Here is a 15598-nt window from a genome sequence, read left to right on the forward strand (position 1 = left end):
TCCTTTACTGTGCACAGGTTTTTTCCAGCGCAGGCAACACGACATCAGGATCCGATGAAAACCGTCTGTGGACAACTAGACGTTAAAAATAACAGTCAGTTCTCCGGCTCGGAGGACCAATTAAATGTCAGGGGTAGACATTTGTTCAAACACAAGTAAGAGAAATGAGACAACTGCAGACCGACTCAGAGTGTAATTAGAAAACGTGCGCACGGGTGAATGTCTCTGAGAAGACACCCACACGGGTGAATGTCTCTGAGAAGACAAAACACACCGAGCACAGGCTCGCTTGCTTTATTTATAAGGCAAAATGGGTTACATAGTACTTCCTCTTTTAACCGAAAGGGAAAAGGCCAGACATTACCTAAGCTTATCTGACCTCTGTACACAAACTAAGAATAAAAACATAGAAGTATATCACACTTATCTGACATCACACACACTGGGTTAAAGAATACATACTTGTATACTTGTCAAACATCTCAGACACTAAAGTAAGGAATGCATTATGTTCTCTTTAACAATAAACTTGGTTATGTGAAAATATATGAACACTCGATTATAAGGCACACTTGATTATACTTGATTTCATAAAAATCCTCTCACACATTTGTACACATATTTACAAATAATGATAAAAAGTGAGTGAGTACATTTCAACATTTTCAGCAATCACTCACAATCCTGGCACTGCCACGGTATCTGTCGTCTGCATTTACCACATGTGTACCTGTAGCAGTGAACACATCGCACAGTGGCCTGATTTTTTTTGCATCTGTGTTTGACCTGACACGTGGCCCTTTTTCCGCGGGGGTCTAAGGTAGAAAACCAAAATGACTGCTCTCCGGGGGTCTAAGTGTTTTAAAAGCGATATATTTTATGAGGTGGTACTTGTTGTGAAAAGTTTGAGAATCACTGTCCTAAAATATTATTTATTTATTTATCATCCTCATCAGCAAAATATGCCAGCCTGACCTGGAACTGCCCCCTAAATTGGCCAACACCACCTCTCCCCCTGCAGCTCAGCGAAAAATACACCTCATGGCCACGAAAACAAACATTGTTAACTTTGCCTGTCAGTCGTTTTCATAATGTGGCTTTCAAGTACAGTCCAAAGTTCACGCTCCCAAGATATCAGCAGCTATATTGTTCCACTGTTTTCATCAGCTAGATTAAGTTGCTATGGTAATAACTATCACAGGTCTCGTGTGCTATTCCTTATGGACGTTTTTGCTACATCTTTGATATTTTAATTCATTGTTGCTGTTGGTTATTGCATTAAATGTTAACGTGGGTCTTCATGAATAAAGTTTTGCAGAGGTGCTGTCAGCTGAACTTCAGGGTGAAGACACAGTGGCACTGAAGCTGAAGAGTGAAAAACTGGTGTTGCAGTCACGCAGGGCTCCTCAGATCATTGCTATGATTCAGTCATTCATCCAGGAACTCATCAAGGTACTCTTTTTATAATCATAGTTCATTCCATGGTCTATAATTTTAAAGGTTTTCAGCTTATATTCACAGTCTCCTTGTCTTTAGAGCCTCTTTAATTTTAGTTCATCTCTCACTCCTCCCTTTAGGACTCAAACCATGTAGTTGCCCTGAAGAGTTTTGTAACAGATGACAAGAGTCTACTCAGCTTCAATAAGGGTGATATAATCAAACTGCTGCCAATGGAAGGGCTAGAGCCAGGTAAAGTCATGACTTGAATTGTAGTCATATGTTTATGTTAGTTACTAAGACAAATATTATTTTCATTGTTTCCAGTCTAATTAGATTTGTCTGTTTCACCAGGCTGGCGTTTTGGCAACAAGGGAGGACGTTCTGGTCTTTTTCCAGAAGACCTCACCAAGCCATCTGCAGCCCCAGACTACCACTGTCTCAATCTAAACCACAGAGATGAGAAGAGGAAAAGCATGAGGAAGACTCTCATCAACAAACACATGGGCAGCAGTAATTCAAAGCAGCCTGGAAGAGAGGCTTCACCCCACGGTTTGGTGCATGGATCTCTCCAGAGATCACAACAGAGCTCAATGCAGGGCTCAGTCCTCAACTTAGAGGTGAACTCACCGATGGCTGACTTTGCCATGAAGTACTTCAGGTAGGATAAAAGTATGCTAAGTATTATTGTGAACTATGCTGAAGTGGTTTGGGGTCATATAACATGGAAAGTATAACTTTGTTCCACCCTTCTTTGTTTATCGAAGACTGGGGACAACAGGTCTGCCAGCCAACGGAAGGAATTTTTCACAAGTGATTGAATACACAGAGGTAAGTGTTGCAGTCCCTCTGATGTCATATGACCACATGTTTTAGTGCGAAATTAGTTAGATCTAATGCTATAACCAATAGTTAATGCACACCTATAATAGATGCCTTCCTGCAGTAAAATATGCCTCTGAAAATAGAATAGAATAACTTTATTATCCACATCAATGGAAAATTGTCTTTCATTCACCAAGCCATGAACAAATTAGTCAAATCACTTTATATCATCGCACATTCATACATACACATACAAATACAACAGAACAAACACATCACAGCATGCCTGATTGGTCTTGGGACAAGGGCTGTACTGGGACAAAAAATCGGCCCGGGCATTTTGACTAGAGACGGGCCCACCAGGTATTATAGGAAAAACCATGAAGCCTTTGAATGAAAACAAACGCTGTTGTCACAGTGATGTACACTGTCTTGTTGGTATATATGTATCAGTCTAATAAACCTAAACCTACACCATCCTCCCTATTCTGGTATTCAAAACAGTACCCGAAAGTAGACTGCTTGGTCGAGTTAACCTCCTAAACCATCTAGAACACATGGTGAAAACCTGAAATTAAGACAGAGAAGACTAGAGGTGAGACATGATCATTACTGATGACAGATTTAGATATATTTTCATAAACCATTCATTTTCCACATCAATAAACAGCATGGCAGGGCAAAATATTTTTTCTAACATGGCAACCTTTAAAAAGTGAAAGGAGACAGAAAGACAGGTGAGAAAGAATAAAACTTAATTGACTTTTTGATGGCATTTTACACACAGTACTGGTGCAGTATCTAGAAAATGTGGGAAAATACTGGAATCATATACAGTACTTAGCTACTTCTGAAGAAATTATGATGGGACCCTAAAAAAAATTACTATGTACAATAATGGATTTCTATACATTTTACATCAGATGAAAACGTTTGTAGTAAGATTCAGATAATTATTTGTTAAAAGTGAGACATTTTAAATGAGAATAAGGAAGAAAAGTATTTCCTTGTGCCCCCCTTTCCCTGTTAATGCCCTACTTGGCCCCCTGGCAACACTTTGCTAGACCCGCCCCTGCACAGTTACCAGCTGGTAGCTACTTAAAAAAAGGATCCTGGTGTTATTTGTCTCTCAGAAACAGTTCATAACTTTCCTTCAACTGATTCATGTCACCTAAAAGGTAAACCTGTTTCTCCATCACCTGTTCAGCTCTGATGATTCAGTAAGGACATCTCCTGGTTTCATCTTCATGTTTCCCTCTCACCACATATCCAAACCGACATCATGACCAGCAGCTTTACAGCTGTGGCTCCAGCAAACATCAGCTGATACTAGAAAGTAATATTAAATAAATTCTAGCTGATCAAGCTTAAACGTGCTGCTGTTGTTTAGCGCGACATCCACTGGTTTCCTCTTTCTGGTGGACGATAAACAAACACGAGAGAAAAGCCAATCAGCTGATCACTGATTTAGTTTCATGATTGAAGTAGAAACAGGAGAGAGAGGGGAGAAGAGGCAGCTGTGCAGCAAAGACACAGAATAACTCCAGCTTTGTGTCTTTTTCATTGTAGCTGAAGTCCGGGACAAACCGTGTTCCTTTTCAGCTCAATACCAAACGCGCAATATTTTCTCTGAATACCAGACGATTCCGTTTTTACAGGACGGATGGCAACTCTACTAACTGACCTTATGAATAAAATGAAGTTCACTATCAGTAACATCATAGCACCCGCCCAGCAGTATATAAAATCCGTCATGCTAGCTAGTACGCAGCACGAGTTATTGTAACTGACTGTAAAAAGTCAGCACAACGAAAATAAAATAAACTTGGTTCATATCTGACCCAGATAGACTGCAGGTCATAACTTCTTACCTGAAGTTCAGTTCACCGCCTCCGGTCTCTGCTCCTTCTGCCTTTCCGTCATCCACCTGCCAGCCTGTTGCACCTGCTGGCCTCCACCACTTGCTAATGTTACTGAATCTGTAGAAGCTCCGCAATAGCCACCACCAAACAACTGAGTTATTTTTTCACATCTCCCTTCATCTGGCCAATCCACCACCTTTCAGTGTTTATACCGTTACGGGAAAAAAACCCATCAGCCCATAAAAACGGAAAATCACCATCGGGCCCGATGGCCAGTCCAGCTATGCTTGGGACAAATGATTCCTTATAGGCTACATCTTTTTGCTAGCTAAAGTTGTCCTACAATGTCCAGATAAAGAGGGTGTTCACTAGGGCTGGGCCATATCATACCGTTCACGGTAATACCGGTATAATGTTGGGTAACGATAAGAAAATGAAATATGGCGATAGAATATGGGTAAAACGTGCATGCACAGTGCCTTTGTTTTCATACGCACATGGCGGAAAAAGCATGGTGGCAACGGAGAATGAGAAGGGTGAAAGCGGAGCGTTGAGTGAAACAGATGAACCAGAACTGGTTTGTAAAAATGCTGCAGCTTCACTGGTGTGGAACTGGTTTAGCTTTCGTCCGTCAGATACACAACAAAGCACTATTTTTGGTAGCGCATGCTAGCGGGCCGTCGTTATTACCGTGTTGTTTGGAAAATACGGCACACTTAAAATCAATCCTTTGATTTTCCTGAAAGTCGACAGCGCCCCTTATAATCCCGTGTGCCTTATGTATGAACTCTGGTTGTGTTTACTGACCTCGAAACGATTTTATGTACACGGCGCTCGAAAATCTGTCAAATGTTTTAGTACGACTTTGCTAAGCTACGAACCCGCACCGCTTGATGGATTGTCGAAGCATTAGGGCTTCGACAATCCGCGGAGTGATACGTACTCTGCTCTGTGTGTGTATAACTGTGTAACGGTGGACCCAAGAAATACCAGCCGGAGCGACTTTTGACAGTGCAGAACTTTTTATTAAGCTCGGGTTGTAGTGGACACATGTACTCCGCGCTCTCTTTCTCTGCTGTCACGTTCCTTCTCCGTCTGTTACTGCCAACACATAAAGAGACACAATCACTGTCAGATCCCAGCACACCTGTTCACCCCGCCCCTGCGCCGCCCCGGGAGCTCACTGCGTCACGCCTCCTCTGCAGCTGGCCAAGGACCACACCCACGCCACAAACTGTTTTTAAGTTTTGTGGATATTCTACATGGTTATGCTGAGGATATGTCGGCCAGTTTCCACTGGAAATGCCTTTTGGTTAAACTGTCAGCAAGGAATTTGCATTTGCACTGTTAAAGTTTTATATAACTTTAATGCACATAAAAAACAGCTGCTTGTTGAAGTGAAAATACATTTATGGTTTTTTGTTTTGTTTTTTTGCACAAATAAAGTTGTGGAGTTGTAAAGTGTTTGTCTAGTGTCAATTATATCGTCAGTTATATCGTTATCGCAAATTTTCAGATGTATATCGTGATAAATATTTTTGGTCATATCGCCCTGCTCTAGTGTTCACAGTCAGCAATGATAGATCAGACTTTCCTCAAAACGGCCCAATGATAAAGCTATACAACAGTTCTGATAATCGCTTTGTTTTTGATGGCCACAGTCAGGTTGCTATACCAGACTGAAACTGAACATAAGGATCAAGTTTATCAGTCAAGGTTACATAGCCACAACGTTTTGGAAAGACTTTATCTCCAAAGCCTCTTAACATCCTAATAACAATCTCTGATTAACTTTCTCGCAAATAGAGTCAATATTAACCATGAAACTAAATGATGTATGTTCTCAAATATTTAAAGCTATTAATGATTTTCTTTCATTTAGAAATGCAATCTTTCTCTTACTGAGACAAACCTTGAGCTCTTTTGTCAGCCACAGCTTATTATTTGTGAACATAGTAAATTTTCTAGTTTGAATCACAGATTTCTCATGAAATTGTATATATGATGTAATGCATCAGTTAATTCATGTGGATCGTTAATTGTGTCAAAGAAGTTTGTTACTTCAAAACAGTGTCTTAATCTTCTGAAGGGAGGAGAAGTAATTGACACATAATTTTAACAAATAAAATAGATATGATCTAGAATCATCACACCTAGTTCTATCCAGAATCAACAAATTCTTTGGCGTTGTCCACTCCAAAGCCATCGATGGCTCTAACACTGAGGGATATTATAGAGACTTTGTGTGGATCAAATGAGTAACTCCCATGCTTTGGCAAAAATAACTGTTGAACATGATGAATTCAGACTGTATGGCATTTCCAAGATGTTTATTATACATATTTGAATCTAGTCAGTGTTAATGAAGCTTTGTGAAATAATAAAACTAAAAGCTAACTGTGATGTGTGTCTTTTTCACACAGACTCCCATCCAGGAATCTCTCATTCTCTATAATGACCCTGAAATCAAGGAGTTATCTATTCAGTGTTTCACAAGTGAGTGTACCCACAATAACACATGGTATTATACATTGAAACTTTTTTTCTGTTCTTTCTTCATCCACGCATTTGTCTGTCCTTTCAGACATGATGGAGTACATGGGAGACATGCCAATGAGGAAGAACAGCAGCCAGCCAGAGTGTCTGAGGCAGATTCTTCTGGTGAGTGCATATTCAAACAGTTTCTGTAAGTTGGGTGGACTTTTGTTTTAATAGTAATGACTCTCTCACTTCTGTTCAGCTAGGGAAGGAAAAGGAACTGCTGAGGGATGAAATATTCTGCCAGGTTATCAAGCAAACTACCAACAACCCAAAAAAGTAAGCCTATCAAAAGTAAAGAGTCTATTTAAAAGCCGTAAACTGCGATTGAACAGATTTGGGTTCTTAAAGAGATTTTTAATTTTTCAAATTTAACTTTTGTTTACAAATTGCACATTGACTGAGCTTGCATGAAGTTATGTGCTGTACTGTACTGTGCTCATTCATACCTGTTCAGGCAGATTGTCCAGCACTGCCCTTTCTGCCACTTTCTGTTTTACTTAAGTAACATTGAATGGTAGGTGATTAAAGACTTACCATGATTTTCAGTAATCACGTCTTATGCTTTACCTACACTTATAACTGATGAGCTTTGATAATAGCTTAAATAACTGTGTTACATTATGATACATTTATTAATAAGTTTATTCAATGCATGCAATTTACTGATGTTACTTGAAGTTACTTTAACTTCTAATGTTTCTTTTCAACTACCATAACACTAGCCAGTTATCATGTGCTGTATAACCCAGAAATCATCTTTTTAAGGTATTATTCTCAGGTATAAATAATATTATACATACTGAGTGTCACGGCGGTGGAACGGACTCAGGCGCAGACTGAGAAAGCACGGTTCAACAACTCTTTATTAATCACACTGGTGCGCTATATACACATGAAGGGGGGGTGGGGGGAAACACCAGGGTCCCGGGGATCAACAGGCTGGGGAGACACACTTCTTCGCACTCGCTCTGCTCCTCGTCCAAACAGTCTCCACACAAGCAGCTCACTCTCACTCACGGGGTCCAGGGGTCACAAAAGGGCTGATCCAGGTAAACGTATTTACACAGACGAGGGTAAGTCGAAGGCAAGCACGGGAACAGCAGAATCGCAAAGAAGCCAGGCGATACTAACAAGAGTTACTCAATATTCCAGTGACGAGTAGCTCAGAGCCCCTGCCTTAAGAAGAGCCAGAGATCAACTGCAAATCACCCGTGATCAGCTGCAGGTGCGTGGGCCAAGGGCGGGAGCCCAATCTGAGCTCCGCCCAGGCAGACAGGTAGGAGAGAGAGATAGAGAGAGAGCGAGCACAAGGCGAGGAGAGCAGAGAGAGAGTGAAACAACAAACACTTGTGGCCACACTGGGCTGGCCGGGGAGGCACAGGGACCATGACACTGAGCTTACATTATATTGCATCTTCTACTATTTCCTAAAACCGTGTTTTAAGATGGTAAATAATATATTTTTAAACTATTGATTGTGAATTATAGGATTGCAGTGCTAACTGTAGAATGGAATCAGATTTTGACAAAGATTAACCAGAAGTGTAGAACTTTAACAAGTTATCCAAAGCTTCAACTTCAACATTAGCACATTATTAGCAAAATAAAAGTCAACTTGAAGAACAACTGGATGCTTTCATTATGAGTCAGTTAGAAATCCAAAATATGAATTATTAGTCTTATTAGTCTCTTATTAGTCTTCCTCCAAGACAGCAACAAGATAGCACTTTGGGATTTGTTATTGGAGCCGACTAGAAAGACGGCTCTGATAAATACCACCGAAACACCAAGTTCATCAAAAAGGTTTAGACAAAAACATATGGAAAAATACAAAACAACGACACATCTTAAACAAGCTGTCTTGCTGTTAAGCAATATCACAGAAAACTATCCCCATTAAATAAAGATCAAAATGCACCTGCTGTTTCTTTTCCTGGAACAAATAACAAATATGGAAAGGCAAAAAAAGTATTAGTAAGATAAGAGATTCTTTGTGAAATGTTGGATCTGAGAAAAAGCTTAAACACTATAATTGTTGAAAACCATGCAGTGTTTAATTTTTTTATATAAATGTAAGTTCTGTTTATCTGCAATTGAATATTTAAAAAGAATATTGTTTCAGTCGAGAGGTGGTGTTTATTGTTTATTTGCTTTTCATTCTCAACTTATTAATTTGATGACAGCTTTGTATTTTCTTACATTAATGTCATGTTTAGATGTATTTTTATGCTTTGTGGGACAATTTGTCATTTTTCTTTCATAAGTAATATAAATAATAAAAGTAATTCAAATAGTAAAGCAGGAATACAAACAAAGTAAGAGACTTCGGTAATATTGCTGTTTTGAGGATTATATTATGATAAAATTCCTTATTAATTAATGATTTCTGCAGGCATAAAAGGAAAAATAACTTGCAATCCACATTCATAGAGAGATAAAGGAGGTTTTGTCTTTATCTTTTAGATGAAAATAAAGAAAGGTAAAGGCTTTAGGCAGTCTCTTGTACTTGTACTTGGGGCATGTACAGTTTCACACTACAGTTACATTACACCTCAATCTAAAGTGGGAAAAAAGTGCAGTGTCTCAGGCTCATCCCAACACAGCACTGACCTCACAAAGGTGAATGCCATGGCAGTTCACCTTATAGATACAGTAAGCCGAGGGAAATAATAAGTGCACATGCCTCCATCTTTTACATCTTCTACTTTTACATGTTTTGCAAGATTGTAATATATAAGAGCTAAAAAGAGAATAGTGCCTTTTTATTATTTTTTATTTATTTATTATTTCTTTTAATTGGCTCTTTAGCATCATCTTTAGTGTTTAAAAATCCCTTACAGATTCAGGATCATTCATGCTTCTCACTTCCACTAACCGCTACATATCTGCAATAATTACAGTGCACTATTTACAAAAAAATTCAACGTTGATTTTTCTTTCTTTGATGTATTCTTTGCAATTATTATCTGATCTTGAATCTGCAGATCCAGCTGTTCCTTAGGTTGGCAACTACTCAGTGTGGTGGCTGGCTTTTTCCCTTGCTCTGCTACACTGCAGCCTTATATCACACGCTACCTCGATGACATCTCTCAGGATTATGTGCACCCATACCATGGTAGAGGAAGTTGTTTTGATGAGGAAAAAACTTATATGTCAATTTAATGTTTCAATAGCTTCTTCACTAATATGATGTCCTCCTCAGAACTGGCATCTTTGAGTCATGATAACCTCCAGCGCTCTCTTCGCTTTGGTGGTCGCCGCAATATCCCCTCATATCCCGAGATAGAAGCAATACTGGCAAGTTGACTTACTCACTCAAACAATACAAAGTTCTGATTGATCTGGCCTCATCATATAATAATGAATATTTCAGACTTTGCTCTCAGACTATAGACTTATTTGTGATTCTGACACTTTGTAAAAGTAGAATAAGATGCAGAGCTTTCAGCTATCAGGGCCAGCTCGGGCTTTTGGGAGACAGATGCCTTCTTTTCTTTTCTTTTAAGATTAAGCTTTCATTATATGAAAACTGTTATTTAGACTTTGATTAGGTGAATCATCCATTATTTAGGCTACTATTCATTTAGAGTGCTGGGGGAGTGCTTTTTTTGGACACTCCCTTTTTTCACTCCCCATGTGTTTATGCTCCAATATTGCATGTCATTAACTTTTGCTTAGTCTCGCTATGTGTTTATATGTTTTGTTCCATTTGTCGTTCTTGTTCTCTCTATGTTCTTTTTTTGTTTTTGTTTTTCTTCTCTTTCCGTTGACACCCAATCCAGCCACAGTAGATGACTGTGCCTCCTTGATACTGGCTCTGCCAGAGGTCTCTCCCTGTTCTTGGTTGTAGGGTCCTGACCCAGCTAAAAAAGAAAAGCCTTAAATGAACTGAATGTAATTAATTCAGCAGATCTCATTTTGAGTTTGTTTTCATTTTCTTCAGGCTGGCAAAACTTCTATCTATATTCCTATCCACCTGCCAGGAGGAGTGGAATTTCCCATACAAATAAAAAACTTCAGTGTAAGATTTATTTATACATATTTATTTATCCATCAGTAAAACCATCTTTATATTATTAATTATTAATATTCTATGCTGTAATTTTTATTGCTTCACATAGGTCACTGAAGATGTGGTAATGGAGTTGTGTAAAGAAATGGGCATCACCCAACTCAAAGAAATCAAAGAGTTCTCCATCCTTGTCATTAGACAACAAGGTAAACCAGAATAATGACATCTCTGTCTGACACAGAAAAAAAAGTTCAACTCAAATTAAAGTACTGTGTCTTTAAAGCTATTATGTGCAAATATATCAAAACATCTGCAATCCTATTTCTAAAAGGTAATTTGTAAATCTTTGAAAAACTATACATAGCATATCACCTTCATGTATAAATATTTGTGCATGTATGTATAATATTAATAATATTAAAATTTGAAGAATTTTATTAAAATTAAAAGAAGGGTAGAACAGGCTCACATTTACTACTGTTGCTTACTTTTTTTCATTATTAAAATAATGTTTCATAATGCTTGTTTGTTTTCACTATATTAGTACCCACATGGTGCTTTTACTGTAAAGTCATGGTTGCCTGAAATGAGAAATATTTTTCCTAAAAAAGGCATTGTCTTAACACCAAGGTATATAAAAAAAAAAACCAATACAGTGCAGAACAACTGAACCCAACCATTTCCCAACAAAACAGCACAAGCACGGGATTCCTCACTACAGGGTTCAAGCATTCAAGTTTTTCTTTTATGTTGTCCCTTCAGTGTAGATGTTTGTGGATACTTAAGAAAAAGATGAACAGATTTTTGCCCCCTTCCTTACTCCTCTGCTCCCCACTTCTTAGATGGGATGGTGCGTCCCCTTCATTTTGAGGAGTACCTGTTTGACTTTCTGGTGGAGGACAACTCAAGCTCCTTGTTGCTGAGAAGAGTGATGTGGAGAATGCCTCTTTCTTTTATCAATGACCTTTATGTGGATTTCCACTACCAACAGGTAACATAATGACTTGAATGTAGCTTGAATAATCTTATTCTAATCTAACCATTACTGCTTGTGTGTGTTTGTGTGTAGCTTCTTGCAGACTATCTGAGCGGACAACTGATGCTTCCTCCTGTCACAGGAGGGTCATCAACAATCCAGCAGATAGCAATGCTGTCAGCCCTGCAGCATCTGGCTCTGGGCCTGCAGGACCAGCCCTCACTGTGAGTTACACAGTCACAATAATCAGTTTAAGAGTGGACTGTTTATAAAAGACTACCTTTAATCACCTGTTGTTGCCTCAAAGAGCTCCATCTTGTGTGTGTTTCTGCTTTCTTTAAAAATCTGACTAATTAACATATTTTTGTTTGGTTAAATTCAAAATATAAAAATACAAATAAAAAGTTGTTTTTCCTTTACAGAGGTGTGATACTTGATGATACTTAATTTATTTATTATTATTTTTTAGAACAGCCATCTGATAACACATAATTGGGTAAAAAAAAAGTTTTATATTTTACATTTTTCAGTGATTTGAACTATTGCAAATATCTCAAGAAATATCATGCAGTCATCACTTAAAATGGTCAAGACAGAAGGTGGGGTGCTACGTTAGCAATTGAGGCTAGCAAGTTATATTCATAACTTTATCGTGGCAAATTACAGACACAGAAGTAATATAGTCCGGGGGCAATGACACATATTTAGAGCCTCAAGTAGACAGTAGAGGAACTGCACTGTTTTCGTTTCCAAGTTCAATGCTGGCCACTTGATTTTGCCAGGGTTGTGCTGGTATCCATCAAAGGGTTTTATCCAGTTTTGATGACTAAATGAGTAGGTGTGTCCTGATTTGTATTGTAAGCACTGAATACAGTGTTCCCGGACAATAAAGAGAAACACTTTTGAAAAACTTTCTGGCAAATTTTATTCTTTGAAACATGTCACTAACATCATGTATGTAATGTTAGTAAATGTACAGTATGTATATACTGATTTGTGCATTTCTCTTTAAGGTCAGAAATAAAGGGGTACCTGCCTTCACAGACTGGGCTCCGTAACAAAGTGGAGGAGATCCTCACTTTCTGTCAGGGTCGGATTGCTGCCATGCAGTCCCTTAGCCCTCAACATGCCAAAGTACAATTCATTGGTAGGTAGTATCTCTTCTCTAGCTCATCTTTTCTCTTCCTCCTCTGTTGATAATATTTGTCTAAATTCTGTATTTTTCAGAGGTTCTGAGTTCTCTGCCCCTGTTTGGATCCAACACTTTCCTGGCTGAGAAGGTAAGCCAGCGTGGTTGTCCTTCTCCGTGTGTGGTCTGCATCAACCAGGAAGGAGTGCTGTTCCTACACTCCAAAACACAGGTGCTGGTCTTTTAAAGAGTGTCTCTTGCCTTCTGTTCTTCTTTTCTGAACTTGATGATTTTTTCATAGAGTTTAGTGTTTTTTTTTTTCATTAAATAAGTCTAAGATCCAGTCTGAAGCATAATTTGTCCTGTGTCAAGCCACAAATCTCTCTGCTAATGCTAACCAAAAGGTGTATGATACATCATATCAGCTGTTTTGTTGTTGTCTCTGTTTGATGCAGGAGCAAGTGTTTCGGATTCCTCTGACTGATGTTCAGTTCATGCGCACCATTCACCCCAATAAAAAAGGCAAGGTGCCAGCCGTGGACATTGACTATGGCAATCCAGCTGCTCCCAAAAAAATCACCATTCGTCTCAAACAGGTAATGACTTTTTGATCTGTTTTTATTTCACTGTGTGTGTTCTGTATTTTTCTGGAACAAAAAGGCATTTTCCTCGTTTGGCATCTTGGTGTGTTCCACAGTCGTATTAGAGGATAAAAATGTCCTGATACTTCTGCTGGTTTTTCATACTATTTGTTTTCCATAATTTGGCATTTCCAATTAATCTTTTATTCAATCAGTTGTTTTAACATTTGACCAAAGCATCCCTTAATACATTAAAAAAAACATCCATTCACTTTCTCCAGTGTTATAAATCCTCTCCTTTAAAGACTTTTTCAATAAATGATTACTCACATGTCAAAATGCTTGTCAATGATTTTGTGCAGTGGGTTAACTTCTAATTTGGTGTCAGGGACACACATCACCAAAGAAGTTGTCAAAAGATTTTTGCATTCAAGTCTAATTTAATTTTTAAATATCTGTTTCAGGCTAAACAGTTGTGCCACACCCTTGCTCTATTAATGGAAGAGCTGATTCGACCGGCAATCTCCAGTTCCATTTCAAAGTAGATTCAGTAGATACAGAGAGAAAAGACAGGTTTTGTTCTTTTTATTGTTATTGTTGTTTTATTGTTGCTATTGTTGAAACAAACTGAGTAGAAACATGCAGAAATGATCCTGATATGTGTGCTGTGTTATATGAATGGAAACCTGCAACACGTAACACTCATTAAGGAGCATACTAAGTTAGAGACAGTAAAGTATTAGAATAAACGTAAGCCTTAAATTTGATCATAATCTGAACTATAAACTGTTGTTGGAATGCAAAGTTGATTAATTATTGGAATGAATGCTGATGTCATTTAAGTAAATTAGCATCATTAAAGATTTACATTACCTGCTTAATAAATCGTATGTGCATTTTTTTTCCTATCTTCTTTCACTAGTAGACTTCCATAAATGAAGTATAATGATCACAGATGCAACCTGAAAGCTGTAATTCTGATCAAATTTACAACTCTGCAGTTAATCAAAGCAATAAATATTTTACTTTATGACAATTCACAAATGAGTACTCCATGACTGCACACCTACTGAGCTTTACTTAAGTATACATCAAGACAAGCTTTCTCAGTTATTCTTATTTCAATGTGATACGTATTTAGGAAGACATAATGTGGCTGGGCTCTCGCTTAGAGATGGGGTGAGGAGCTTGGTCATTCGGGAGGGACTCTGAGCAGAGGCGCTGCTCCTCCACATCAAAAGGAGCTAGATGAGGTGATCCAGGCATCTCCAAGTCAGACCAAGACCAACCCCAATTCCAGAAAAAAAGTAAAATATAAATAAAAACCGAATATTTTATTTGCAAATCTCATAAACTCATAATTCACAATAGAAAATAGAAAACATATAAAATGTTTAACATTTTACTACTGCATAAAAAATATTCATTGAATTTAGATTTTTTTTAATTTTGATAATTTCAGTAAAATTCACAAATAATACATCTAACACTCTTAAGAGCTTGAAAAAAGAGGGCTGCTGGACTTCAAGTTTCTGAAGACATTTTACTTCTCATCCAAGACCCTTCTTCAATCTATAACTATCAAGGAGCAAGCAGCCAAGAACATACAGGTACAGGTTTAATCTTCAAGAAATGGGTTTTATTATACTGCAAAACAAAGTTACTACAAAAATAATTCAAAATGACAGAAACCGTCGAATAGCTCATCTCTCTTGGGAACATCTTGCGGCTAACGAAAGCCACTCGGTGTCATTCATCCAGTGGTCCCTGTAGAAAAACAGCCCCCGGACCCTTATCCGAAGCATCAGTTTGAAGATTAAAACAAAATTTGGGCTATACAAGTCTGTACTCTTATTCAGTGACTGGAGCATTGCCTCTGTCTCGTCCGTCCACCAAATCTAGTTAGGACACCTAGAGCCTATTACATTGGTGAGGGGGAGACGCCCTGGCAGAGAGGGATAAATAGGGATACATCGGTGGTAGAACCCTGCCATGCCAAGAAAAGATGTAAGTTTTCTTGTCTGTGGCAAAGGGCAGGACTCAATAGCACCAATTTTGCTTACTTGCGGTTTTATCACCCCATTTCCTATGACAAATCCCAGATATTCAGTTTCATCTTCGACAAAGACACATTTTGATGGATTAACAGTTAGCACAGTTGCTTGGAGATGCCCTCATACCTTTGCTAGATGTTTGAGGGGTTCGTCTCAGGTATAGCTATATGTCATAATATCA

The 15598-nt window shown here is 38.4% G+C and overlaps 1 protein-coding gene across 1 annotated transcript in view; it reads left to right on the top strand.

Moving 5' to 3' along the window:
• LOC146662928 (unconventional myosin-XVB-like) overlaps positions 1–14231 on the top strand; it is a 71866-nt gene extending 57635 nt beyond the window's left edge. The window contains exons 28-44 of the mRNA XM_085415504.1: positions 1311–1452; positions 1578–1689; positions 1792–2098; positions 2205–2268; positions 6548–6620; positions 6709–6785; positions 6865–6941; positions 9650–9780; positions 9868–9962; positions 10609–10686; positions 10787–10883; positions 11520–11668; positions 11747–11877; positions 12667–12800; positions 12881–13014; positions 13238–13378; positions 13828–14231. Coding sequence (XP_085271630.1) covers positions 1311–1452; positions 1578–1689; positions 1792–2098; positions 2205–2268; positions 6548–6620; positions 6709–6785; positions 6865–6941; positions 9650–9780; positions 9868–9962; positions 10609–10686; positions 10787–10883; positions 11520–11668; positions 11747–11877; positions 12667–12800; positions 12881–13014; positions 13238–13378; positions 13828–13908 — 2023 coding nt within the window. The 3' untranslated portion in view covers positions 13909–14231. The remainder of the gene's footprint in view (positions 1–1310; positions 1453–1577; positions 1690–1791; positions 2099–2204; positions 2269–6547; positions 6621–6708; positions 6786–6864; positions 6942–9649; positions 9781–9867; positions 9963–10608; positions 10687–10786; positions 10884–11519; positions 11669–11746; positions 11878–12666; positions 12801–12880; positions 13015–13237; positions 13379–13827) is intronic.
• The last annotated feature ends 1367 nt before the right edge of the window (positions 14232–15598 follow it).

Source organism: Rhamphochromis longiceps, linkage group LG8 (genome assembly GCF_057381845.1).
Source record: "Rhamphochromis longiceps isolate RC_006_pf linkage group LG8, R_longiceps_female_GT1.1, whole genome shotgun sequence".
NCBI classification, from domain to species: domain Eukaryota; kingdom Metazoa; phylum Chordata; class Actinopteri; order Cichliformes; family Cichlidae; genus Rhamphochromis; species Rhamphochromis longiceps.